Source organism: Emys orbicularis, chromosome 16 (genome assembly GCF_028017835.1).
Source record: "Emys orbicularis isolate rEmyOrb1 chromosome 16, rEmyOrb1.hap1, whole genome shotgun sequence".
In the NCBI taxonomy this organism is placed as follows: Eukaryota; Metazoa; Chordata; order Testudines; family Emydidae; genus Emys; species Emys orbicularis.
Window position 1 is genome coordinate 11,694,652 of NC_088698.1, and position 27,258 is coordinate 11,721,909.

At 48.6% G+C, this 27,258-nt stretch overlaps 1 protein-coding gene across 1 annotated transcript in view; it reads left to right on the plus strand.

Annotated features, from left to right (window-relative positions):
• The first annotated feature begins 221 nt into the window (after positions 1-221).
• Positions 222-27,258, plus strand: part of LIMK2 (LIM domain kinase 2) — a 46,912-nt gene continuing 19,875 nt past the window's right edge. The window contains exons 1-2 of the mRNA XM_065417799.1: positions 222-324; positions 6,921-7,020. Coding sequence (XP_065273871.1) covers positions 222-324; positions 6,921-7,020 — 203 coding nt within the window. The remainder of the gene's footprint in view (positions 325-6,920; positions 7,021-27,258) is intronic.

A 27,258-nucleotide genomic window follows, 5' to 3' on the forward strand; every position in this document is an offset into this window, starting at 1 on the left:
GGGGGCGGGCTGTGGTGCGGAAGTGGCGGGGTTCTTATCAATGGGTAGGTCGGGGATTGGCCTGTGACCATAAAGAAGCGGAGCTTCCAGAGGTGGGCGTGGCTGTGATTGGCCCGCGGCAGGGAAGGGGCGGTGCGGTATTTGCCCTGGGGCGGGCGTTGCAGGCCCCCTGGGCCAGGTGCGGTATGACCCACCCCGCACTCCGTAGAGGCTGACGTCACATGTGCGGGCGAGGTCTAGAGACCTGGTGGAGGCGTGGGGGGGCTTTGGCCGCGCGCCGCACTGAGGGGAGCGAGCCCGGCCGGGCGATGGAGGGGCCGCCAGGTGAGGGGCTGTGGGGGGTGAGCTCCGGTCTCTGCGCTGCCCAGGCCCCGCGCCCCGCCCTCGGACTGGGGGTGCCCGGCTCTGCTGGCCCCGGCCGTTGCAGGGCGCGGCTCCATCACCGGCTGGGCTGCCGCGGGGGGCGAAGCGCTCTGCGTGCCAGGCCCGCCCAGCGGGGACAGGTGCTGCCGGCGGCTGCTCGCAACAGGAGCTAGCGGGGAGCTGGGGCCGCTGCTCTGCCCCCCGAGACTCTTTTCACTCCCCCAGTGTCCCTGCTACAGCCCCCTCCCCTAGGGTCGTGGCATAGTTCTTCTCTCCTGGGACTCTGGCACAGCCTCTCCCCTCACATCTCCCTATAGTCAGGGTATAGCCCCTTCCCTGGAGTCCTGGCGTAGCCTTTTCCCCTCACATCCCCCTATAGTCAGGGTATAGCTCCTCCCATACCCCTTCCCTGGAGTCCTGGCGTAGCCTCTTCCCCTCAAATCCCCCTATAGTCAGGGTATAGCTCCTCCTATACCCCTTTCCTGGAGTCCTGGCGTAGCCCCCTCCCCTCCCCCTATAGTCAGGGTATAGCTCCTCCCATACCCCTTCCCTGGAGTCCTGGCGTAGCCTCTTCCCCTCAAATCCCCCTATAGTCAGGGTATAGCTCCTCCTATACCCCTTCCCTGGAGTCCTGGTGTAGCCTCTTCCCCTCAAATCCCCCTATAGTCAGGGTATAGCTTCTCCCATACCCCTTCCCTGGAGTCCTGGCGTAGCCTCTTCCCCTCAAATCCCCCTATAGTCAGGGTATAGCTCCTCCTATACCCCTTCCCTGGAGTCCTGGCGTAGCCTTTTCCCCTCACATCCCCCTATAGTCAGGGTATAGCCCCTTCCCTGGAGTCCTGGCATAGCCTTTTCTCCTCACATCCCCCTATAGTAAGGGTATAGCCCCTTCCGTACTCCTTCCCTGAAGTCCTGGTATAGCCTCTCTGCTCACATTCTCCCTGTAGTCTCCACACACCTCTAGGCCAGGGCCAGCCAAGCCATCTGTATGAGTGTAGGGCCATAAGTTTTTGCTTTTTCTCCATCACTGGCACACTGATCTGGGTGAGTGGGAGAGACTGTGAATTGCCAGCTGAGTGCAGAACAGCAGGGCACAGAAGTGGATGCATGGTATCAAGAAGTCACTTATAAGCTTGTGCCTAATAATGACCCAGCTAAAGGCTGGGTGTGCAGCTCCTTTAACTGCTGCACATATCCTAGCTGACATGTGAGTTCAGAGTGACCCTGCCCCTCTCCATTGGTGGAGACTGAAGATATTTTTATATTCTCCAGTCTCTTGCATCCTTTTCTGGGCAGTGGAACCTGGGCATCAACTTGAGGCTTAATTTGCACAGTGTTACTTCTGCTGAAAGACTATGTAAATGTCTCACTTGGTAATGTAAAATTGCTGTTGAAACTTTATCATTTCTTTCATTGGCTATTGCAGCTCCCTCTTGGTTTTAAATATTGATCTATAACAGTTTTTTGACGCTTTAGTGAAAATTTCAGCAGAATTTTCCAACCTGTCCTGCAGGCATAGTGACCTTCTGGGCATACAGACAGATCTGTTGTAGATATGTTGGCCCAGCAGTCATACAGAAAGCTTGAAGGAAAGGGAGTAGAATTCAGTAGTGACTCACATTGTGAATTGCCTTCCTGTCCCAGTGCTCCACAAAAGTGGCTGTTCTTTCTCTGTGTAGGCATCCAGACTAATCTGTTTTTGGCACTCAGTTGTGGTCTTTTATTATGTCTGATTTCTCTTTACGCAGAGACTTGCATTCCCAGACATGCAAAATCCCAATGGGGTCCTTTGTTGTTGAGGTTCCACCCATGCTTTATACTCCCCTCACTTTGAGATATTCCATTGCAGCTACCATCTTTCTAGTTGAGGGTTAGCCTTACAGATTATCTGCAGAGGGTACACTGCTAAGCAATGAGGCACTTCCTTTGCTCCTTCACCCAGCAGCATTCTTGTTGTCCTGGGGGAATTTGAGTTGAATGACCTACTTTGTTGATTACATACTTCTGTTGTCTTTTTCATCCTCACTGTTTCTCCTGGATACCTAAGCCAACAAGGGATCGCTTCAGCTGAATACAGAATTTTTCACTTGCTTTCCTAAACTGTTGTGTAGTCTTGCCACTGCAATGCAACAGCTGTTTAACATTACCTAGCAAGTGAGGTGATTATTGAGAACTTAGGTGAATTTGTAAAGTCCTGTTTGAGCCTTTTGGATGACTGTCAGTCACTGTTAACTAACAACAGTGTTGTAACTCGTTGGAGCAAAGGCTCTGTTTTGTACAGTACATGGTATGCTTATGGCACTAAATAAAGAGAGCTAGATGTAAAGAATATGTATCTTATGCACAGAGACTATTTTATCCAACAGGGAGTCCAGAACTAGTTCACCTATTGCATTTTTTACTTACACTTTTTGGGAAGCTGAACAGTTTTGCTCCTTGTCCTCATGTGTAACTTCTCAGGCACATGGGTTCAGGGACTCACCCTTTACTCTGGAACATGCATCAGGCTTATTGGAAACTGAAACACACATTCCTATACCAAGTGAATGAAGCAGAGGCTGTGGCCTTCTGCATCTTTCTCTTGGATTTTAAATCAACATGGTGTCTGTGAATAAGGTCAACTGGAGTCCTATATTCTAAGTAGCAGAAAGGGGTAAAGCAGTTTATGGTATTGAGCAACAGGTAAGTGGAGGAAGAATTGATTATTTGATACATTTGTAGTTTAGATGAGCTTGACTCAGTTTGTATGGACAGTGTCACCTAAACTAGCAAACCCTTTTTTGTTAGGGTGGGTCTTGTTTGTGGCTTGAGTTACTTAGATACGTGTACATATATTGATCTCTGCACTGGGGGTGAGAGACTCGTGACTTCCTATCCCTTGCAGCTTCCTGTCTCATTATGAATGCTGAGGATGAGACCAGGAAACTGAGTTAAATATCTTTTAATATTTAGAAAAGCCCTAAGCGACTTAAAGAGAGAGATGTTCTTCAATGAAAGATTATCCTAAGTACTGAGGAGAGTACCTAGAGCAAATGTTAATCATTATTGAAGTCTAATTAATGGTTTATAGAATCAGGTTTTTCTTCTAGTCTTGGCTCCTCTCCCATTGTGGTGCCCTGCCTTTTCTACTCTTCCAGGTTCTCTCTTTGACATAGGTTGTCAGGATGACTCTACTCATCTGCTACCACGTGGTGCAGTAGAAACTAACTGTTAGCTCTTGAGCTGTCATGAATGCACAGATTCTTTGTTCATGGTCCTTGATAAGCAAGTTGTTGACCTTTTCATCTGAGGTGTGCAGAATGCACTATGCCTAGAGGTCCATGGTAGGTTAGATTGGCTTCTCATATCTGGTGAACCCTTTCTGGTGATTGAAAATTCCTTAGCTGTTAGATGTGATCCAAAGAGCAAGGCTGCAATTGAGCTGCCTCATCCAGTATGGACTCACTAAAGAGGGCCATAGTTTTTCCTAAGAAAGCGTATCAGGCTGAGTAAATTGGAATAGTTCAGTCTCCTTCATAATCCCCACTGCCACTCTGTTTCCAGGAGTGCAGCTATTGAGGTGTTGGAGGTTTCTAGTGCTGACACTGTTAAGGGAACTGAGCCCAGTGTCATGCTCCTGCTTTTGTGCTTCTAATCATCCTTTTGAACAGTACCCTGAGGTGGGATCTCCCAGGCAGTGTGGCACCAAGGTAATAGAGACTAGTTCTTCAAAGCATAAAGGAAAGCTGGGACACTGAAAATGCAAATTCCCAATCACTGCTATAGTGTTTGGATTGTCTTTTTAAAATTTCACTGACATGAACCATCTAATGGTGCTGAGAGGGAATAGTTACAGCAGGCCCACTCATCACAAGCATTTAAAGACAAGGGAGCCCTTAGCTTAATTGCAGCTGGGCAAGAGGATCACCAAAGGCTTGACCCTGAAGCAGTTTATTCAGTGATGTAAAGTGTGCTGCTTGTTGTGGCATCTGGGCTCATTGAGTGATGCTATCATTCAAAATGTCAGTTTAGGCCCTAGTCTCATGGCATCTGGGTTAATGTAACTCTTTTAAAGTGACTTCCTTCAGCATTTTGTGTGGTGCAGCATAGTTCTGTAGACAGAATATGTTAGGAAATAGCCAGGAACTGTGGGTTCTCCTCTCAGTTCTGCACTGCTTTGCTCTATGGCCTTGTGCAAGTGATTTCCTGTCTTTGTGCCTCAGTTTCTCCATCATACAAGAGTTGGCTAGCCAGTCATACAGTGCTTTCAAACACTGAAGAGCTATTTAATGGCTAAATATAGTTGTCCCTTTTTTCATTCTTGTTCTAGACAAGTGTTTCTCAATTGAGTTTGATCTAGCAACTTCATCTCCATCCCAAATGTTGATGCTGGAGAACCAGGCAAAGAAATGACAAGATGAGGCAATAAACCTGGCTTCTTGTGATATCTGGGGTTGTTTTGAAAAGAGACTTCAGTTGTGAATCCTGAAACACACCAGTGTGTTTTCCTCTCAGCATTGGACAATGGAGTGTGTCTGCTGGAGTTGATCATACCTGAGGAGAAAAGTAACGTAGGAGCTCTGTTCTGCTTGGTCTGGTTACCTAAGCATGTGAAGGCTGGATTTCAGGCATTAAATTTCTTTCTTTCCAAGCTTTCTAGTGAAGAGTAGAAACCCTGTGGTGTTTGTGTTCTTATGCCCAGGATCTGTGTCTCAAATGCAGTATCCTGAAGATTTGGAAAACAAAACCTGTAAATAGATGGATGTGCATCCTAGTTTCTAGCCCTCTGAGTTCATCAGAGGTGATTAATGCAGAATCTGGGCTTGCGGGTTCCTGAGTGTAATGTTTGCTTCTGCATCTTGAGCAAACAAGGAACCTGCAGTTCATGAGAGCCTCAGAAAAATTAACACACTGAGCAGAAACTCTGGCTCCCTTGGCACTCTTTATGAATGCACAGAGGGTGGTAACTGGAAAGACATTTGGAAATGGCTTTTGCTCCCCAGGGAGCCATTGCATATGTCAGTGCTGTACCCTGTCCAGTTCTAATTTGCTGCGGACACTCAGTGCTAGCAGGTGACCCTGAACAGGAGCCAACTCTTGTTACATGTGGCTCGGGGAAGTGGTGGTGGTGGTGGGTTGACTGAGCTTCTGTCAGGTTTTCCTGTTCTCTGAAAACTGGCTGCTCATAAATTGGAAGTCTGGCCTTTTAGATGAATGCTTGGTTAATGAGTGTTGAGTTCCTTCTTTTATCATATCCTTTCCATGCAACCTCAATTGAACAAAACTTTGAGTAGAAAAAAGGTGCATTTTGACAACTGCCCCGCTATGTGACATGTCTTTCCACCCTCTTGACACCACCTAAACTTTGCTCTCGCTTCCCAATCCTCTCTTTGTGCCTCATAGATGGAGAGACTTTCAGGCCAGAAGGGACCATCATGATCATATAGTCTGGCCTCAGAGCCTCCCCCACCAACTCCTCCTTAGTTTCCTTTAGTCCTAGCTTCATGACTCTGCCATGCTGCCCTCTACACTTGAAGTAGTCTGTCCTTGTACGCCAAGCACACTCTCCCCCATCCTTCAAATCCTTTTGTTGTCCAAGCTTGTAAACTCGGGAACTTGTCATATCATCATGTCTATTTTAGTGGAGGCCTTAAAATCCTTCTGCCAGTCTCTAGCTGCTTCTGAAGGGTCAGTAACCCCAGGAAACAGTAAGCCTATAGGATTTGTTCATCTTTTCCAAAACCCAGCTGCCGCTTTCAGTTGGAATTGTCTTTAGGCCGCATAAATGCTTGTAGTAATGATGTACCTCTGTTGGTCCCAGGATATTAGAGACACGGGGTTGGTGAGGTAATATCTTTTATTGGACCAACTTCTGTTGGTGAAAGAGACCAATGTCTGTTCCTGAAGAAGAGCTCTGTGTAGCTTGAAAATTTGTCTTTCACCAACAGAGATTGGTCCAATAAGATATTACCTCAACCGTTTTGTCTTTATGGTAACGAGTGAGCTGACTGGCAGTCAAGGTTATCCTCTTTTAAACAAACCTCTTTTTATTCTCCCTTATCGCCTTCTCTCTTTCCTAGGAAATCCAGTTAATTAGATGAGTTGCTGTAAATCTTCTGAGTCATTAGCATGGGGCAAATGCTAGCTTGGCTTCTATACTAGCCTAGCATATAATGCTTCTGAGTAATAGCTGAAATACTGAACTAGTTTGTCCTTGTAATTTTTGTGCGTGGGAGAAAGGCAACCAAGTGTGACTGCTTGATTTATTTTGCTGAGAGTCCTGCTTTATACTGCAGAGCACAATGACACTGATGGCCATTGTAGTGAGGCATACAGGTCTTTGGACAAAAATGTGCACAAGTGTTTTAAGGTTCCAGTTGGAAATGCACCCCATTTTCTAGAGTTGGGTGTCCGATAGTGGCACTGGCTTTTACTTTTCTAGCCCTGGAGGAGTTGACATTGAACATGTAACTCAAGGATTGTCCTAACAGAGGTTTGGGGAATTCTTGCCTGAAAGCATGAAGAGAGCTTATGCTGTTTGGTAGCCATTCTAATAACCCTCTGCTTTTCGTGTGTAGGTGAAGAGGTCTGGAGATGTCTGGGCTGTGGGGACAGCATTCCAGCTGGTCAACGACTGTACAGGACTGTTAATGAAGCTTGGCACAGCTCTTGCTTCCGGTACGTTAAATCTAGCCTGTTTTTAGACATTACTTTTTCCCTGTGTTCATCCACCAATGTGTTAGCCTGTATGCTGAGTATTAACACTTAGGGCAGGTCTACACTAACCCCCCAATTCGAACTAAGGTACGCAACTTCAGCTACGTGAATAACGTAGCTGAAGTTCGAAGTACCTTAGTTCGAACTTACCTCGGTCCACACGCGGCAGGCAGGCGCCCCCGTCGACTCCGCGGTACTCCTCTCGCCAAGCAGGAGTACCGCAGTCGACGGCGAGCACTTCCGGGTAAGTTTAGACCTACCCTTACAGGGTTTAAACTGGCTGCAGTATTTTACTGCCACCTTTATGCTTACTCAGGAAAATCTTACAGAATGATCACGTGCTCCTGCTCACTACTATATTCTAATGCTGGCATAGCACTTTGAAACTAGATTGTTTCAAACGGCTATTAAAATTGCAATCTGGAGAAGTGCTGCTTACACAACACACAAATAAAGATTAAAATAAAAATGAAAGCTCTGATTTAGTGGTGATAGCAGATAGGTGAGATGCTGCATATTTCTCTTCAGCTACATCCCAAGATAGTGCCCACTGAACTAGGTTGAGGCAGTTTGAGTAACCGTGGTTCTCTTTGCCATATGTGTATGGCTTGAGGGAGCTATTGAGGATTGGCGGGGAGAGGTGCTGATGTGCAGGAAGGTTTTGAGTTCCCCAAACATACTTTCTCCCTGTCAAGCTATTTAGATCTACAACTTGCCATAATCTCCTCTGACCACATTGCTAGCAGCAGAGAGTGAAGAGGCCTTTGAAATCCTCTGCTCTTGGCAGCAGGATTTCATGCATGTAATCTGTTCCGTGAGCAATTTATCCAGTTCTTGCTACATTAGTTGCCTTTCTTAAGGGGTCCTGATTCTGAACACATGCAGCTTCTGCTGACTCCACTATGAGTAGCAGTTGTATAACAGCTGTTGATCAGTCTCAAGGTTTTGGCTTTCATTTGGCTTTATCCTTTCACCCTTGCTTATTTTGTCTGTGCCCAGGGAAAGGGGGGTTTGGGAGGTGGGTGATATGTGTCAGGAGAAGTGTTTACTGTCCTGTGTTTTTAAAGTAAAGATCCTACATTCTGGTTACTGGTGTCTTAAAAAACACATTGGGCTGGCAAAATGTTTCTAGGTCTGGCAGATCATAAGAGACGTTAATCTAAATAATCTCCCAGTTTGCAAATACTGGAAACGAATACTTTATACCACTGAACCCTGGCTCTCCAGTGCTAGGGTATTTGACAATGACCAGTCAAAGAGTACGGGACAATAAACGTCACAGAACTCTAGTCTTCTCTTGTCCACACTCAAAAACAACCTGGGGGTTAAGCACTCCGGCTTCCTCTCCCCCAGCCCCTGCCAACTTGTCAAACTCAGAGGTGCATGACAGACCAGAGCACCGTCACAAAGCGAAGACTTCCCTAACTGATGCCTGTAGGGCTCCGTTGGAATAAACTAACTTTGAATACAGGTTTTAGTTTACACTTGTCTACGTGCTTTTTGCTATGTGACCTTTCAGGCTACTACACAAGGTGTGGGGCAGCTCTCAAGTGGTGTCGTAGCAGATGGACTTGAGGATAGGATGTGAACCACATGGACTCTTCATAATGGGCTGATGGAGACAGTCAAATCCTGCTCTTAGTGACACCTGCGCAGCCTGCATGGCCTTCAGTGGGGCTGCGCAAGTCTGAGTAAGGGCAGGATGTAGTGCTGTGCGCTAGCTTGGTTTCCTAGTGAAGAGTCTAATCAGACCATGCCAGCAAAAGATGCCAAACTCTCCCGTCCTGTGACATGCATCAAATCGCGGAGTCTAACTGATGTTGTGCTTCCCTTACTGCCTTGTGCCCTTGACTGGCTACAATACTTGATTAAGCTACTGTGCTGAACTAGGCTACACTGTGAGAAACTACAGTCAAGGAAACTGCCATTCCCTTTCTTCTTGTTCCAGGGTGGGGCTGTGCGCTAAAACAACAAATTCCAGGTTTAATTGACTGACTCGCCCTTTCTCCTCTCGCTCTGTAGCTCAGCATGTCTCTAATCTTGTGCTTAATATCCCAATGCCAACTTTAAAAGGCCTTTACTGGTAGGAAGCCTCTGGTAGCTGAGAGTTCCGGCAGCTCTTGTGCAGAGTTGTTTACAGGCTTCCTGTGGATTAGCTGACTTTTTCGCCTGGCACATAATTTCTATCATGCAGATTGGCACCTCTCCAGGCCTGTTAGCTTTGTTTATCCTCAGTCAGGCTAGCCTTCTGATCACACTTCAAGCTGGTAGCTGCTGACGCGTGTGCATCTCTCTGAGGATTTAAACTCTTTCTGTCACTTCCCTCCTTTCTTGAATAGCGTGCACAGGCTGTGTCCGTAGATTCTGTATCTTCTGTAGGTATGGCTGGAGAGGAAAGTGATAAAGTCCTATTTGATACGTACCTTGGCCATCTTAAATTGTGTCTGTTGGCTAGCTAGTGCTTTGGCTTGAACCTACTGAGTTATTTGCTGATATTCTTTAGGAGAGGCATCTGTCCACTCTAAATATGCCTTTGCATGAGGCTATCTTCACCTGTTTCTGCTTCCAGATGTCCCCAGCCACCACTGAGATTCAGTCCCAGGGGCAATGGCCACATGGGGTCTTGCCCAGGTTTCCATTTGTCAGGCTTTCCTTTAGATTTCAGGAGTGTCTGAATAGGCATGGTTGTGTCCCCTTCTTGCTGATGCTTATGTCTGAATTGTTATCAATAGGATTACTGGAAGGAAAATCTGTTTGTGTCTGGGCATAATTAAACTTCCTGCTCTAGCAACATAGGGACACAAGTTCTGTTGCCTTCAGAGTGACTTTATTCCATGGTATGGCTTTAAGGTGGATGGCTTACCCTCTGATCAACAGTAGATAAAACATCAGGCTTCTGATGGCCTGTGCCGCTTACTTGATGCTAGTTTCTCTTCCTTGTTCCTGGCTGAAAATATCATACTAAAGCTAAAAATATGTCGCTGATATCGCTTTTCTGTATAAACAATTACGTTTGCCAGAGGGATATTGCGTGTGTTTGAATGAGAGTGGTGGGCAGGGCCGGCTCTGGCTTTTTTGCCGCCCCAGGCAAAAAAGCCTCCGGCCGCCCCCCCCCCCCCCCCTGCGGGGGGGGCGGAGCCTGGGGGGGCGGGGGGGGCGGCGAGCCCCGGCGGGGGCTCCGCTCTCCCCCCGGCGGCCGGGGGCAGGGCGCCGGGGGGGAGGGCGGCCGGAGCCCCGGGGCGAGGGTGGCGAGCCCCGGCGGGGGCTCCGCTCTCCCCCCGCACCAGAGGGCTTCTGCCCGGGCCGCTGCACACTGGGGCCGGGAGCGCAGCCCAGAGGCTGCTCCAGCCCTGCAGCCCGTGGGGCAGCGTGGTGGGTCCAGGCGGAGCAGGCAGGGGCCCAGTGGACAGCGCGGGGGCGTGGGCCGAATCCCTGCTGCTGCCGGGGAGCCCCGCGCCTCTCCCTCCCGCTTGCGGCTGCGGCTCCTTCCCGGCGGGACGCGCCCCGCGGCCTGCCGCCGGAGGGGAGGGCGGCCGGAGCCCTGGGAGGAGGGCGGCGAGCCCCGGCGGGGGCTCGGCTCTCCCCCCGGCGGCCAGAGCGCCGGGGGCAGGGCGGCGAGAGGGCGGCGAGCCCCGGCTGGGGCTCGGCTGTCCCCCCGGCAGCCGGGGGGAGGGCGGCCAGAGCGCCGGGGGGAGGGCGGCGAGCCCGGCTGTGGCCCCGCTCTCCCCGGCGGCCCGAGCGCCGCGCCGCCCCCCTCCAGGTGCCGCCCCAAGCACCAGCTTGGTTGCCTGGCGCCTGGAGACGGCCCTGGTGGTGGGTGATCAGAAATGGGGGGTAGAGGTGAGGGAATGTGGTGAGCTGGCCATCTGAAATGAGTTCTGTGGTTTAAAAGAGATAACAGTTGTGATAAAGGATGCAGAGTGCTGTAGTCTCTGACTCTCTTCCTTCAAAAAAGTTCAGGGTGGGGGGGGAAAGCTCCTAGTACGGCTTTGTCACAACTATGTCCATATCTTAATGCTGTCTACTAGTGGGGACAGCAACACACCTCTGTGACCATGCTGAGGGGTAGTGTTGTATTGCAACCTCACTTCTTGAGTAGTTGTCTGGTGCATGCCTCCATTGTACTTCATAGCTATCCCATGGAGCAGTGTAAAGTTGCAACATTCTTGATAGGATTCTGAATGGCAAAAGTGAACTGACTGGTCTTATTTCACTCTGCATTGGGGAAAGCTCTGAGCAGCAGAATAGGTTCTGAAGTTGTCTTTCTGTAGAAACTTTATTTAAGTGGGTGCTTAAATTTAGCAGAAATTGACTTAGGACTCCACACTTTCCAAGAAAATCTGCTTACCCTCCACTGACAAGTGGTCAAATAGATTTGTTTATTTATTTGTTTATTTATTTATTGATTTATTTTAATTCTGTGTGGACAGGATTAGGATTTCAGATGGTTCCAAGGCTAATGTGCTACATTTTGTGCGATAAAGATTCAAACTAAAGACTATAGCAGTGCAGTTTAAAATGTGGGACAGATATCTAACACTTTCCCTGGCTTTCTTTTCGCTGTTTGCTTGTGAATACTGCCGGGTTTGTGTACGCTGCAGATACATTTGGGGCTGAGATTTATCATGTCCCTTGTAATGAAAGGCAGTTACAAAATGCATCATTTTTCATCTCTACCCACTTCTTATCCTTCTGCTTCTCTTCTCCCCTCCTGCCCCCCCTCCATCCGCATATTCTGGCAGTTACAGTAAGCACCTGGTAGAGTTCCAGGGTTGAAAGGTCAATGCTTTATCCACTCATCCTCATGGGAGTCTCTCTTTAGAGATGTCTCTGCAGTGGATGGGGTGTTTAGCTGTTGAATCTCACTCTGGCTATCGGATTTAGAGAGAAACCGTTCCTAAGTGCTCGTTTGCCCACAGGTCGCCCTGAATTTTCATTGGGGTTAAAAAAAAAAAACAATGAAGCACTTTGCAGGTGGTCTGTCTTCTGAATAGTTAGAATTCCTCAGGGAGGGTGTAGCTGCTGCAGGATCTCGGTGGCCACTCTATATAAGGTAGAGTTGGATATTGCATTCTGAGCTTTTACTTTCAGGTTGTCTTCCAGGGCATTATTATCAAAGTCATTACTCACTGTGCCCTAAGTGTGCACGGTGGTTTACAAACAAGGGTTGCTTGCAAAATTTAATCTAAATAGACAAAAGCTATGGGTTGGGAAGCCCCTGAAGCATGAGGGCAGTGGTGTTAGTGCACATTTTGTTACTAGAGATGTGCACTGTTTACAAAAGAGATGTTGCTGTTCCCAGAAACATATCTAATAGACAATTACAGATTTTTTTCTTGCTTGCTTCTTAGCATACAGATAAATACATTCAGGAAGCTTTTAAGTCTTTTTGAGTTGGGCAAGTGAGTGGTGGTGGTGACGAGGGAGATCCATCTGTTGCTGCTTATTTCAGATGTTCATTCTTAGAGCATCGTGCTTATCTGTGTACCCCTATGAGGAGCTGTCACTGTCCCGGCTTGAGACTGTTATGGTTTAAAGTTAGAAGCGATAGGCAATAACATAGTAAACGTGCAGTACTTCACTCCTGTTTTTTGTACAGTTTGAGAGGTATGGCTGTTTGCAGGAGTTTCACTCAGATACATATTGAAATATTTCAATAGCTGATCACTGTGATCAGACCTTCCATTATACCATATGACCTCTGCTAGCCACATCTTGTGTTGTAAATGCCTTGGAAGTACAAGGAGGTATTGGGTCTGCATCAAGATACTTGGAGTGCCTCCAGGACAAGGAAAAAAGGGCACACTACAGCCTCCCCATTTGCCCAGTAGATGCCAAGCCTGCTCAGAGCTCCTCCTCCCCCAGTTTCTACCAGTCCCATGAATGAACTGAAGTGCCCCTCTGTGCATGGACAGTGATCTGCGTATCTTATAGGCTGGTGGAAGTGCTGAGGAGTCTCAGTCCATGCCTTGTTCACTACCACCCCTGGCATCTAAAGTGCCACTTTAAAAACCAGAGCATTTGAGAATGTGCAGCATGTAACCCTTGCCATTCAGAGCCCCTGGGATTATCTGTATACAGCTTGCTTTAAATACACCAAGACGGTTATTTTGCAGTGTTAAAATTGCAAAAAAAACCCCACCCCTGAAATATAAAAATCTGCTTGAGTTCCTAAATCTAAAATTAACTAGTGGGGAGCCTAGAAAGTGATTTTAAGATGGAATTAATTTGTAAATGGAAGTTGTCCTTTTACCTGTCAAGGCCAGAGTTCAGGCTTCTTTGTTTCTCTTGCAACAGTTAATGTCAAATGTCTAAAAACATTGTAAAGAAAGCAGCCCCTGTTGTGGCAAGTTTGTTAGTCCATTCTGTCCCCAAATCTTGCAGGAGAAACACAGAATTCATGACAACCTGTCAAAACCAGATAAAAAGATACAATTTTCAATTTGCAAACACATGCTCTAAGGCCACCTATGTGAATTATTTAGGATCTTAAATAGTCTTGTATTTTTTTTTTTTTACTTCAAAAATGCACAAACTGGAAATGTTGGCCCCTGCCACACAACCCCACGATGCATGATGGCCCACCTAATTTAGCTGTGGGAATGTTAACTTTAGAATTTCTTGACTCTTGTATGTTCTCACCTTTAGTGCAACTTGTTTGTCCAGCAGAGATCAGTGGTATCTGCAAAATTACCTGGGGAAGATTAGTGGTTCTGGCCGGGAGTTCAGATCTAAAACCTGAGACATGTAATAAACAGATTAGCACCTCTTTGAGAGAAACCCTTTTATCAGAGCTATAATGTTCATAATTGAGTGATAAAACAATTGAGAAGGGAAGTAACTCTGTTCACAGAATTCTGTGGGTGGAGAGTAACTGCTGCTGCCTGATGGCCAGGACTTGTTTAAAAAGTAGAATTATCTTCTTGATAAGATGTTTCCTGTTTAAACAGAAGATTGAATATATGTCCCTTGGCTTTAAGGAAACCCCAGACAAAAATCTCTTCCCAGTTTCTTAGCTGTCTGGGTGGTTTTATTACTTTGAAGTTGGGTTTTATCTGCTGGCTTCTTTCACAGACTAGTAGGCTCCTTATCACATCTCTGGATCAATCTTCAAAGGTTCAGTCTGAAGAGCTGAGATTTATGGGGTCACGTGGACTTGACCATGGAGGGGGTTCAGCCCATGACAGCGGCATTAAGGGGACTGCTTTTGTCACGAGGTGATATGCAATGGGAGGAGGGGCTCTCCAATTTTCCATGGTGACGCTTATTCTGTGGTGTAGCGTTGATAGTAAGGGGGCACTGGGACGTGACCACTGGCCCACTTTCAGCACACAATGTATGGGGAATGTGGGAGAAAGGAGTGCATTCCTAGACACAGACTCACAGCATTGCTGCTTGCAGTGAAGCTGTCGGAAATGTCAGGAGGAATTAGACCTGCATCAGAATTGATGGCTGCATCAGGCTTTACAGCCTTGGTTCTTTCTGCACTGTCTTAGTCTGTTAAAAATCAAACTGAGTAGGAGAAACTGACCGTTTCGGGCTCCTTTTTCCCATAAATGTAGCTGCATCTTGTCATTACAAAAACTAGGTGCCTGGCTCTCTAGTGGAGTTGAAACGCCAGCCACAGCTGTCAAACCTGCAGCCAGTGCCTCCATTGAGGAGAATGCCAGCTGTGTGAGATGGAGGATTTTCAGTCGGAGCAAATCTGGGAACTTTCATCTTTGGTGCATGGCTGGGTTTTGAGACTCTTGTGAGAATGGCAGGTTTTACTGACTGCACAAATATGGGAGGGCTAATAGCAGCAGTAGCATGTGTAACAGGCTAGCCACTCAACAGAGCACTGTACAAACACCAGTGCTTTGTGTTGGGTAGACCAGGGCTCTGAGTAGAACTCTCTGTTCACTGTTCAGTCAGTGGCATGGACAAGGCAGAACAGGCTGAAGCAGCTCTCTGTGCAGCTGTTGTAGGTTTAAGTCAAGGATCGAGTGACTTGTTTGCTCTCGGATTAACCAATCTTTGACCTGTTTTAATGTTACATCCTACACTGCCATTCAGAAGCCTGGGCTGGGTTAAACTGCCGGGCCTGGTCTTCTCTTTCTGCTCTGAGGCAGCCGAGGCTGTATCTTTGGGGGCAGATTAGCCTTCCTCAGAGTGAAGGGCACTGTGCAGCAGAGAATCAACAAGCAGGTTGGAGGGACTGGAAAGGGTGGAACGTGCACACACCACTGTGATCTAGGAAACTGCGATAAGCATTTATCTGACATAAGCAGAGGCTTAACTCTCTGTATTTGACTCTGCCCTTGCTTGACTTCAGTATCAGTACCATTACTGTGCCGAGAGGAGCTGTGTGTTCACAAACTTGGCTTTTATTGTAACAGAAGTTTCAAACCTTTCAGGGTGTCTGTCACATAACCTCTCTCTGGAGTCTGGATCACAGCTCCACCCCTGGTGAAAAGGGTCTATTTCCTTGGTGCTTCTAACCACCCATGTTCCTTTTGTAAAGGATGACTCCTCCTCCCCTCCCACCCTCAGGTGGGTGGAACCAAAGAAGGAAAAACTAACTTGACAGCAGTTCGTTCTTGCAAACTCTACCAGCTCCCGCACAAGAATGTCCGAATTTTAGCAAGGTTAGTGGTTACGCTATCCCACCCAAGGGTGCAATTGCTGCTGAGTGGAGGAGGAGATGGTTACAGCCATGGGAGCCAGGAAAGATCTGAAAAGAAATGAGTGGCTGAGAGACCTGGCACTCCTTAGGCAGTTTCAGAGAGGGGAGAGGAACCTGAATCAGCACAAGGTGAAGTGAGACCTTCCAGCTGCCATGCTGGCCAAGTGGAGTTGTTCAGAGGCAGTTGGACAGGTTTGCGACCGAGCCGGTTTATCCAGTGCTTGAAGATGGGAAGTTACTTGTCTGCCCCAGCTTATTTCACTCCCAAGGAGCCCTTTCGGTAAGTTTTTATTATTTCCCTCCGGGCCTTGTCTCCACTTGGCACCCTGTAATGTCGTCCTGGGCGCCTTGTGTTTGAGGTTCTCAGAATGAACTTCAGCTGCTTGTGTGTGGGGAGCAGCAGGCCTGAAGCTAGGAGCTCTATGACTTGTGAACTGGGGGGGACTAGGCAGAGTTATTGAAAACTAATCTGTATCCATGTTCTTATTGATAAGAGGGTGTGGCATGTGTGCATATCTGTTCCGTAATGCTGTGCTTATGTGCACAGCCCAAGTGTGTACTGGCAGGCTCCCTTTCAGATTCAAACCATAGACGTCTGCTTCCTCACTGCCTCCCAGGCAGCAGCCAGAAAGAATAGGATTTTATGGAAAGCTCCTGGTATATAGAAAGGGAGACTGTGTTCATGGGAATGACACAGAATATGAGGTCCTTGAGTGCCATATGCTTCTCACTGGGATGAGTTTGGGAAGGTAACATAATCCATAGGCAGCAGGGTGTGACCATATCTAATGAATGAAATCAAGTGATTTGCAGGCAATAAGTAGTTACAGTAAATGCCTGGTTATCTTGGAATGAGCTCTTATCTCCGATGTTTTGCTTATGTTAACCCCTTTGGTTTATCTGAATGTCCAAATTCTTCCTCAACCCCGAGTCATTTAAATGGATTGGAGATGGCTCCAGAGCAAGGCCTTGATTGCACTAGTTGCTCCATGTTAGCCAGCCAAGTTTGAAATTAGTCTTGCAAACATAGTTGTGGTGGCCAGTAAGGCTTGGGAAACTCTGCTAAAACAGTCTTAAAATCCTCAAGACTCAAGTTCCTAGCTCATGTGGAACAAGGGCAGGCCCATTTAGACAGGACAGACCTAACTTCACAGGCAGGCTTCTAAAAACCCATTTCCTACCATTGGGAGGAAGTGCAGTCAATACGCATGTATGGGAATTATTCACAAATACATGCTCCACTTGCTGGTGCCTAAAGGAAGTGCCATGGGAGAGGTGCATGTGGAAGCAGAGCTTCCATGCCCTGCCTTCTGTCTGTAGCACCTTGGATATGCTTTCTGTTGTCTCTTTGCCCTGGAGGTTTCTGGGGCATTAGCCAGTGTGCGCACTTCAGCTAGGTCCTGGGTGAGGAGGTGGTTAGGTTCAGTTTTAGGGAAGCGCTATGTTCTGGAAGTGTCCTCCTTTCTGCATGCCAGTTCTTTCCCTTCCCCACCTTTGGAGATGTAGACCTGGTGTAAGGGTGACCACATGTCCCAATTTTTATAGGGACAGTCCCGATATTCGGGGCTTTGTCTTATATAGGCACCTATTACACCTCACCCCATCTCGATTTTTCACACTTGCTATTTGGGCACCCTATCTGGTGTAGGGTTAACCTGCCTCACCTGATGATCCACGAGGGGTTTCCATTAGTGACCTTTACTGAGAGGGTGCAGCCATTTCAGTGATAGTGTGAGGTTTCTCTTCATTAAGATACTGGGTTCCTTTTGGATGTAAAGGAGACTTTGCCTTTGAGCTGAATTTTCCCCCTCACAGTTGGTTTCTTGTTGTCTGATCCATTTAGCATCCCCCCAAAACCAAATGGGCTGCAGGTGAGAGTTTCTGACATCTCTGTGCCTGCTCAGTTACAGAACTCAGCAGCATGGACACAGTAACACCCAGATCCACACCAAGATGTGACCTGTTTTCCAAGTACCATGGAGGCCTAAAGCAGACCTCTGGAGTTGTGTGTGACTGTTCCACTTTGACCCATAAAACCCCCATCACAGTTGAAATTGCATCTGTCCTGTGGGGCTGGCTGGGCTTGGCTCCTTGCTCCGGGCACTCTGACCTGGCCACTGCCTGTGGAGTCAGTGCTGCTCTGAATTGGCCTGGCCTGGCTCCCCTAATAGGGGGTGGTTGGGCAGCTGGGCTTTGAATGGCACGGCAGGGTGAGGGTGGGGCAGGCTTGCTCAGCAGTTCCTACTCCCTGGAGGCAGAACTCATCCCGTGTTGACTACTTTAAATGTTGGGAGGTATGCCTAAAGCGTAGGGACTGGTGGGGATTGGGCATTCAGGTCAGTTACATCCGTGAGTGTCAGCTTCATATGTAAAACCTGCCCTCCTTCTGGGGCCACTGATTCTCTTGCTGCCTCTTTCCCCTCACTCCCATGTGAGGTAAACAAAGGTGCAGCCTCCCAGAGGCAGCTGTTAAAGGACTATATATTTTGTAAAATAATTCAATAAATGGTCATTTTTAATATGGCTTTAGCAAAGTTCTCTAGAGTCTTAGGAATGATGGATGGGGAAGGGAGGGAGTTGAGTATGGAGTGGCACACACTTCTCTGTCTGGCTGTCACTGCCTGCCAGTTCAGCTGTAGTTTAGTGTTCTTGATTATATGATTTGCCATGGAAGCAGCTCCAACGCCTTTAAGTGCAGGGCTGTGGCATCATTAAATGAGTAGGTAGGAGCTACCAGTTTAAAGCCTCTGTTCACCTGTCATGGTTGTAAGTGATGGCAAAGGCAGCATCAAAGCCTCTTGAATTTCTTTAGAAAAAATATAGGAGGCATTGGGATCCCTAAGAATTCCAGCTCTTCCCCCTCCATAAGGCCCATGTTATGGCACCCTCCCTCTGAGTAGAGGTGGTTGCAGCTCCCTGGGATACCTGCCAACGTTGCTCCATCAGTCACTAGAACACTTGGAGGGTCATCTGTTCTCCTGGGGTTTGAACATGCTGCTCCCACGATGTTCCTAACCTGTGAGAACTCAGTGTCCAAACTGACTTCACCTAATCCCTTGGCAGTCTGTTGTGTTGTCCCAAGCCAACCTTATTCATCTAAACCCCAGTAGTGTTGGGTTTTCACACCTTAGTGGAGAAGTGGCTGTGCTTTTCAAGAACACGTTTGGTCTGCTGATGTGGGGATGGGGGACTTTCACATGTGCAGTGAAGACCTTCCCTTGTTAGGCCTAGAGGATTGTTGCAGCCCTCATCTCGTACTTTGCCACTGCAGGAGTAGATAAGTATCCTCACCATTAACCATGTCCAAAAATCAAGAATCTTGTCAGGGATGCTGGAACAATTTGTATAGAGGGGGTGCTGAAAGCCATTGAACCAAACTGTAAACCCTCTATATCAGAGGTGGCCAACCTGAGCCTGAGAAGGAGCCAGAATTTATCAATGTACACTGCCAAAGAGCCACAGTACTATATCAGCAGCCCCCCATGAGCTTCTCCCCTTGCTCCCAGCGCCTCCTGCCCACCGACAGCCCCGCTGATCAGCGCCTCCCCCTCCCTCCCTGCACCTCCTGATCAGCTGTTTCGTGGCATGCAGGAGGCTTGGAGGGGGAGGAGCGAGAGCATAGCAGCCTCAGGGGAGGGGACGGGAAGGGGTGGAGTGGGGGCAGGGCCTGTGGCTGAGCAATGAGCACCCCCCAAGCACATTGGAAAGTTGGCACCTGTAGCTCCAGCCCTGGAGTCGGTGCCTATACAAGGAGCCGCATATTAACTTCTGGAAAGCCACAGATTGGCCATCCCTGCTCTATATGATGGAAATCGCTTCAAGCAGCACCTCCAGCACCCCTAGTTCCAGACTCTATGAATCTTGGCAAATATGATCCCATGCTTGGAGAAGTGCTCTGCAGCTCCAGAAAAATGGACTGATTAAGAACTGTTGATGGAGATTTACTTCCCTTACCTGGGGCTCAAGCGTTGTACCCGATGGAGTGAGAAGAGAACCCGCCTGAACTTGGTGGGGTTATTAGCAGCAGCCAGCCAGCAAGGGGACATGATCAGGTGTAAACTGTGGTGGCTTCCAGTCCCTGAGGAATCAGTCATGTTTTGGGTACTCTCTCAATACAGTGGAGAAAAGTAAATCTGGGATTAGACCTTCCCATTGTCCATATCCTGAACAGAAGAGTGAAATCCACCTTGCTTCTGGATGTGGTGGCCTAGAAAGATAACCCATAAACCAACAGTGCTAAAGTTAATGCACATCAAGTGAGATGGAGGGGAGTTTGTCCCACTATCTTGCATGAGTAAAGCTCCCCTCTTAATCTTTCCTACTAGGGACTTGAGGGTCACATGGTGCCTCTGTAGCCTGGCCAAGGACATGATTTTAGTCAAAGGGTTGGTTCTGGTGACCAGCTCTATGCTGTGCACAAATTTTCAAAATTTTAAAGCATCTTCCTTGTTAGAACATATAAAGTGTAATGGTGGCAGAAGGGGCTGCGTTGCGGTGTGTTGTTCAGTGAGGTGTTCTTCTTGCCAACAATGACTCATGACTGAGGCAGCCAGTTAGCACCGTTGAACAAAGTCTTGTCTCTGGGACCTGACACACTTATTGTTGCCTCATTGTTCTGGGTGGGGTGTTGAGCCTTTAGCTGCAAATTTATCTTGCCCAGATTTGTTTAATCACATAGCAAAGAGCTGACTGCTTACAGACTCCACCCCCTTTCACCTTCCTTTTACTATGAATATGTTGCAACAGCAGTATCCAGAGTTCCTATTTCCTGGTAAAAAGAACAGGAGTACTTGTGGCACCTTAGAGACTAACACATTTATTTGAGCATAAGCTTTCGTGGGCTACAGCCCACTTCATCAGATGCATGTAGTGGAAAATACAGTAGAAAGATATATAGATATTCACACACAAACACACACACAAACACACCATGAAACAATGGGTGTTACTATACACACTATAAGGTGAGCTTATAGTGTTGCTGTTAGTCACCACTTGCTCTTCTCCCTCCCACCCCCTTGATCATTCAGTCAGGGGTGCTTACAGCAAATGAAAGCCAAAGGCTAGCAATTGAAGGAAAGACATTGTTCTGATGCCCTGCAGGTGGAGTGTATGCATACCATTATGAGGGTGTAACTCTTAGGCCTTGGCTACACTGGCGCTTTACAGTGCTGCAACTTTCTCGCTCAGGGGTGTGAAAAAACACCCCCCTGAGCGCAGCAAGTTACAGCGCTGTAAAGCGCCAGTGTGAGCCGTGCCCCAGCGCTGGGAGCCGTGCCCCAGCGCTGGGAGCCGTGCACTTCAAAGCGCTGCTGCGGGAGCGCTTTGGAGTTTCGAGTGTAGCCAAGCACTTACAGTGTCCCAGATCTGGAGGTTGTAATAACAAATGCACTGTGCATCTTAAGGCACAAAGACTCTCCTCCTGCTAATAAAATTGGCAGGGCCTATTGCACATATCAAAGCTCTGTCCCCTCATGAGGGAAAAGGATTTGCGGCTCCCCAAGCTGGGAGAATCTCTACTTTCACAACATTCATGAACTACACCTCTACCCCGATATAACGCTGTCCTCGGGAGCCAAAAAATCTTACCGCGTTATAGGTGAAACTGCGTTATATTGAATTTGCTTTGATCCACCGGAGTGCACAGTCCTGCCCCCCCAGAGCACTGCTTTACCGTGTTAAATCCGAATTTGTGTTATATTGGGTCGCGTTATATCGGGGTAGAGGTGTATTAATCTAGTTTGGGAGGAGGAGTTTATTCATCCATAGTGGGGGAAATGGCTCCAAATACCTCTTACAATGAAGTCACTTCCTTCAAACCACTGGCTATCTGTAAGCAATTTCACCTTGTTCCTTCTGCATCCATGTGAATTGGAATGAAAGCAGTTTTCCATGTTGAGGCAAAATCTGGTTCTCCCCTTGGTGTATGCACATTCCAATCTTATCTCTACTAGCTGGAATTCCCCAATGGAAGCTTAGCACAAATTTACTTAAACTTCCAGGAAGTGTGTTAAGGTAGTGCTTGTGTGAGGGATAACACTGATGGCTCGGAGTCTATCTGCAAGGTGACTGTAGTAGCTTCCCAAGTCGTTGGGAAGGAAGATTATCTTTAGGAGGTGAGAGTATTTGTCTCCATAGTCTCAGGGCTGGTTTACACTGAAAAGTTAGGTTGACTGATTACACTGCTCAGGAGTGTGTAAAAAGCCATACCTCTGAGGGTATGTCTACACTACGAAATTAGGTCGAATTAATAGAAGCCGGTTTTATAGAAATCGGTTGTATACAGCCGATTGTGTGTGTCCCCACATAAAATGCTCTAAGTGCTCTAGTCGGCGGACCGCGTCCACAGTACCGAGGCTAGCGTCGACTTCCGGAGCATTGCACTGTGGGTAGCTATCCCACAGTTCCCGCAGTCTCCGCCGCCCATTGGAATTCTGGGTTGCGATCCCAATGCCCGAATGATGCAAAACAGTGTCGCGGGGGGTTCTGGGTACATGTCGTCAGGCCCCTCCCCCTCCGTCACAGCAACGGCAGACAATAGATTCGCGCCTTTTTACCTGGGTTACCTGTGCTGACAACATACCACGGCAAGCATGGAGCCCGCTCAGCTCAGCTCACCGTCACCATATGACATCTGGGTGCTGGCAGACGTGGGACTGCATTGCTACACAGCAGCAGCAGCTAACTGCCTTTTGGCGGTAGACGGTGCAGCATGACTGGTAGCCTTCATCGGCGATCTGGGTGCTGGCAGCCGTGGGGCTGGCAGCCGTAGGGCTGCATTGCACCAGCCCTTGCCTTTTGCCTTTTGGCAGTAGATGGTTTATTACGACTGGTAACCGTCCTCGTCGTACAGCAGTGGCTGTCAATCATGGGCACCTGGGCAGACATGGTCAGTCCAGCAGTGGCTGGAACTCCGTATGTCCCCCATCCTGCTGCCTTCACAATGACGATGATGGCTATCAGTCGTAGTATGCCATTTTCTGCCAAGCGCCCTGTTGGTTCATCGCACATTAGCAGAGTCTTCCCTGAGCAGCAGATCGTGCAATAGGCCTGAAGGCTACTGCCAAGCACCCAGTATTTGCTGCCAAGCACCCAGAAGATGCCGAGGGCTATCAGTCATGCTGCACCGTCATCTTAAGATCTAAAAAATAGATTTGTTCTGCATTCATTTGCTTCCCCCCTCCCTCCGTCAAATCAACGTCCTGCTAAACCCAGACTTTTGAGTTCAATCTTTGGGGGGGCCATTCTGTGTGACAGTTGTTTGTGTTTCTCCCTGATGCACCGCCACCTTTCTTGATTTTAATTCCCTGTACCTGTACGCCATGTCGTCACTCGCCCCTCCCTCCCTCCTTCCCCTGGTCCGTCAGATACTAGTTTCGCGCCTTTTTTCAGACCAGACGCCATAGCTAGCACTGGGATCATGGAGCCCGCTCAGATCACTGTGGCAATTATGAGCACTATGAACACCACGCGCATTGTCCTGGAGTATATGCAGAGCCAGGACATGCCAAAGCAAAACCAGGACCAGCCGAGGAGGCGATTGCAGCGCGGCCACGAGAGTGATGAGGAAATTGACATGGACATAGACTCTCACAAGGCACAGGCCCCAGCAATGTGGAAATCATGGTGTTCCTGGGGCAGGTTGATGCTGTGGAACGCCGATTCTGGGCCCGGGAAACAAGCACAGACTGGTGGGACCGCATCGTGCTGCAGGTGTGGGACGATTCCCAGTGGCTGCGAAACTTTCGCATGCGTAAGGGCACTTTCATGGAACTTTGTGACTTGCTTTCCCCTGCCCTGAAGCGCCAGAATACCAAGATGAGAGCAGCCCTCACAGTTGAGAAGCGAGTGGCGATAGCCCTGTGGAAGCTTGCAACGCCAGACAGCTACCGGTCAGTCGGGAATCAATTTGGAGTGGGCAAATCTACTGTGGGGGCTGCTGTGATCCAAGTTGCCAGGGCAATGAGAGACCTGGTGATATCAAGGGTAGTGACTCTGGGAAACGTGCAGACCATAGTGGATGGCTTTGCTGCAATGGGGTTCCCAAACTGGTGGGGCCATAGACGGAACCCATATCCCTATCTTGGCACCGGAGCACCAAGCCACCGAGTACATAAACCGCAAGGGGTACTTTTCAATGCTGCTGCAAGCCCTGGTGGATCACAAGGGACGTTTCACCAACATCAACGTGGGCTGGCCGGGAAGGGTACATGATGCTCGCGTCTTCAGGCAGTCTGCTCTGTTTCGAAAGCTGGAGGAAGGGACTTTCTTCCCGGACCAGAAAATAACCGTTGGGGATGTTGAAATGCCTATCGTGATCCTTGGGGACCCAGCCTACCCCTTAATGCCATGGCTCATGAAGCCCTACACAGGCAGCCTGGACAGGAGTCAGGACCTGTTCAACTACAGGCTGAGCAAGTGCTGAATGGTGGTGGAATGTGCATTTGGGCGTTTAAAAGCGCGCTGGCGCAGCTTACTGACTCGCTCAGACCTTAGCGAAAAGAATATCCCCATTGTTATTGCTGCTTGCTGTGCGCTCCACAATATCTGTGAGAGTAAGGGGGAGACATTTATGGCGGGGTGGGAGGTTGAGGCAAATCACCTGGCCGCTGATTACGCGCAGCCAGACACCAGGGCGGTTAGAGGAGCACAGCATGGCGCGGTGCGCATCAGAGAAGCTTTGAAAACGAGTTTTGTGACTGCCCAGGCTACGGTGTGAAACTTCTGTTTGTTTCTCCTTGATGAACCCTCCGCCCCTCCCCCCCCACCCGGTTAACTCTACTTCCCTGTAAACCAACCACCCCACCCTCCCCTATCCTCCCCCCTGCGAGCACCACTTGCAGAGGCAATAAAGTCATTGTTACTTCACGTTCATGCATTCTTTATTAATTCAGCACACAACTAGGGGGATAATTGCAAAGGTAGCCCGGGATGGGTGGGGGAGGAGGGAAGGAAAAGGACACACTGCAGTTTAAAACTTTAACTCTTATTGAAGGCCAGCCTTCTGCTGCTAGGGCAATCATCTGGGGTGGAGTGACTGGGTGGCCGGAGGCCCCCCACCGTGTTCTTGGGCGTCTGGGTGAGGAGGCTATGGAACTTGGGGAGGAGGGCTGTTGGTTACACAGGGGCTGTAGCGGCGGTCTCTGCTCCTGCTGCCTTTCCTGCAGCTCAACCATACGCTGGAGCATATCAGTTTGATGCTCCAGCAGCCGGAGCATCGACTCTTGCCTTCTGTCCGCAAGCTGACGCCACCTATTATCTTCAGCCCGCAACTTGCTCTGTTCATCCCGCGATTCAGCACGCCACCTCTCCTCTCGTTCATATTGGGCTTTTCTATAATCAGTCATTGACTGCCTCCACGCATTCTGCTGTGCTCTGTCAGCGTGGGAGGCAGTCTGTAGTTCTGTAAACATGTCATCACGTGTCCTTCGCTTCCTCTTCCTAATCTTCACTAGCCTCTGTGAAGGAGAAAGATTTGCAGCTGGTGGAGGAGAAGGGAGAGGAGGTTAAAAAAGACCCATTTTAGAGAACAATGGGTACACTCTTTCACGTTAAATTTTGCTGTTCACATTACACAGCACATGTGCTTTCGTTACAAGGTCGCATTTTTCCTCTTATATTGAGGGCCTGCCGGTTTGGTGTGAGAGATCACTCACGCAGTGCCAGGCCACAGATTTCAGCTTGCAGGCAGCCATGGTAAGACACAGTCTTTTGGCTTTTTTAACCTTCTTAACATGTGGGAATGGTTTCAAACAGTAGTGCTCTCATTTCCCATACCAAGCACCCGTTGGGTTGGCCATTTAAAATGGGTTTGCAATGTAAAAGGAGGGGCTGCGGTTTCAGGGTTAACATGCAGCACAAACCCAACTAATTCCCTTCCTCCACACCCAATTCTCTGGGATGATCACTTCACCCCTCCCCCCACTGCGTGGCTAACAGCGGGGAATATTTCTGTTCAGCAGAGCAGGAACGGGCACCTCTGAATGTCCCCTTAATAAAATCACCCCATTTCAACCAGGTGACCGTGAATGATATCACTCTCCTGAGGATAACAAAGAGAGATAAGGAATGGATGTTGTCTGCATGCCAGCAAACACCGGGACCATACGCTGCCATGCTTTGTTATGCAATGATTCCAGACTACGTGCTACTGGCCTGGTGTGGTAAAGTGTCCTACCATGGCGGACGGGATAAGGCAGCTCTCCCCAGAAACCTTTTGCAAAGGCTTTGGGAGTACATGAAGGAGAGCTTTCTGGAGATGTCCCTGGAGGATTTCCGCTCCATCCCCATACACGTTAACAGACTTTTCCAGTAGCTGTACTGGCCGCGATTGCCAGGGCAAATTAATCATTAATCATTAAACACGCTTGCTTTTAAACCATGTGTAATATTTACAAAGGTACACTCACCAGAGTCCCCTGTGTGCCCTCAGGGTCTTCGTTGAGTTTGGGGGTTACTGGTTCCAGGTCCAGGGTGACAAACATATCCTGGCTGTTGGGGAAACCGGTTTCTCCGCTTCCTTGCGGCTGTGAGCTATCTACATTTCCTCCATCCTCCTCTTCCGAACCCTCTTCCCTGTGTGTTTCTCCAGTGAGGGAGTCATAGCACACGATTGGGGTAGTGGTGGCTGCACCCCCTAGAATGGCATGCAGCTCCGCGTAGAAGCGGCATGTTTGCGGCTCAGCCCCGGACCTTCCGTTTGCTTCTCTGGCTTTGTGGTAGGCTTGCCTTAGCTCCTTAATTTTCACGCGGCACTGCTGTGCGTCCCTGTTATGGCCTCTTTCCTTCATGGCCTTGGAGACCTTTTCTAATATTTTGCCATTCCGTTTACTGCTTCGGAGTTCGGCCAGCACTGATTCATCTCCCCATATGGCGAGCAGATCTCGTACCTCCCGTTCTGTCCATGCTGGAGCTCTTTTGCGATCCTGGGACTCCATCACGGTTACCTGTGCTGATGAGCTCTGCGTGGTCACCTGTGCTCTCCACGCTGAGCAAACAGGAAATGAAATTCAAACGTTCGCGGGGCTTTTCCTGTCTACCTGGCCAGTGCATCTGAGTTGAGAGTGTTGTCCAGAGCGGTCACAATGAAGCACTGTGGGATAGCTCCCGGAGGCCAATAACGTCGAATTCCGTCCACACTACCCCAATTCCGACCCCCTAAGGCCGATTTTATCGCTAATCCCCTCGTCGGAGGTGGAGTAAAGAAACCGGTTTAAAGGGCCCTTTAAGTCGAAAGAAAGGGCTTCGTCGTGTGAACGTGTCCAGGCTTAATTTAATTTAACGCGGCTAAAGTCGACCTAAACTCGTAGTGTAGACCAGGCCTTAGCGACACAGTTAACATGACTTAACTCTTGATGTACACAGCACTAGACTGACAGTTATTCTGTCAACCTAGCTGTCGCCTCTGCACTAGGTGGATTAATTATGGTGATGGGAGAACCCTTCCTGTTGCCATAATGAGTGGGTACACTGAAGCGCTATAGCGGTGCCGCAGCAGTTGTGCCCCTGTAGTGTTTTAAGTGTAGATTAGCCTT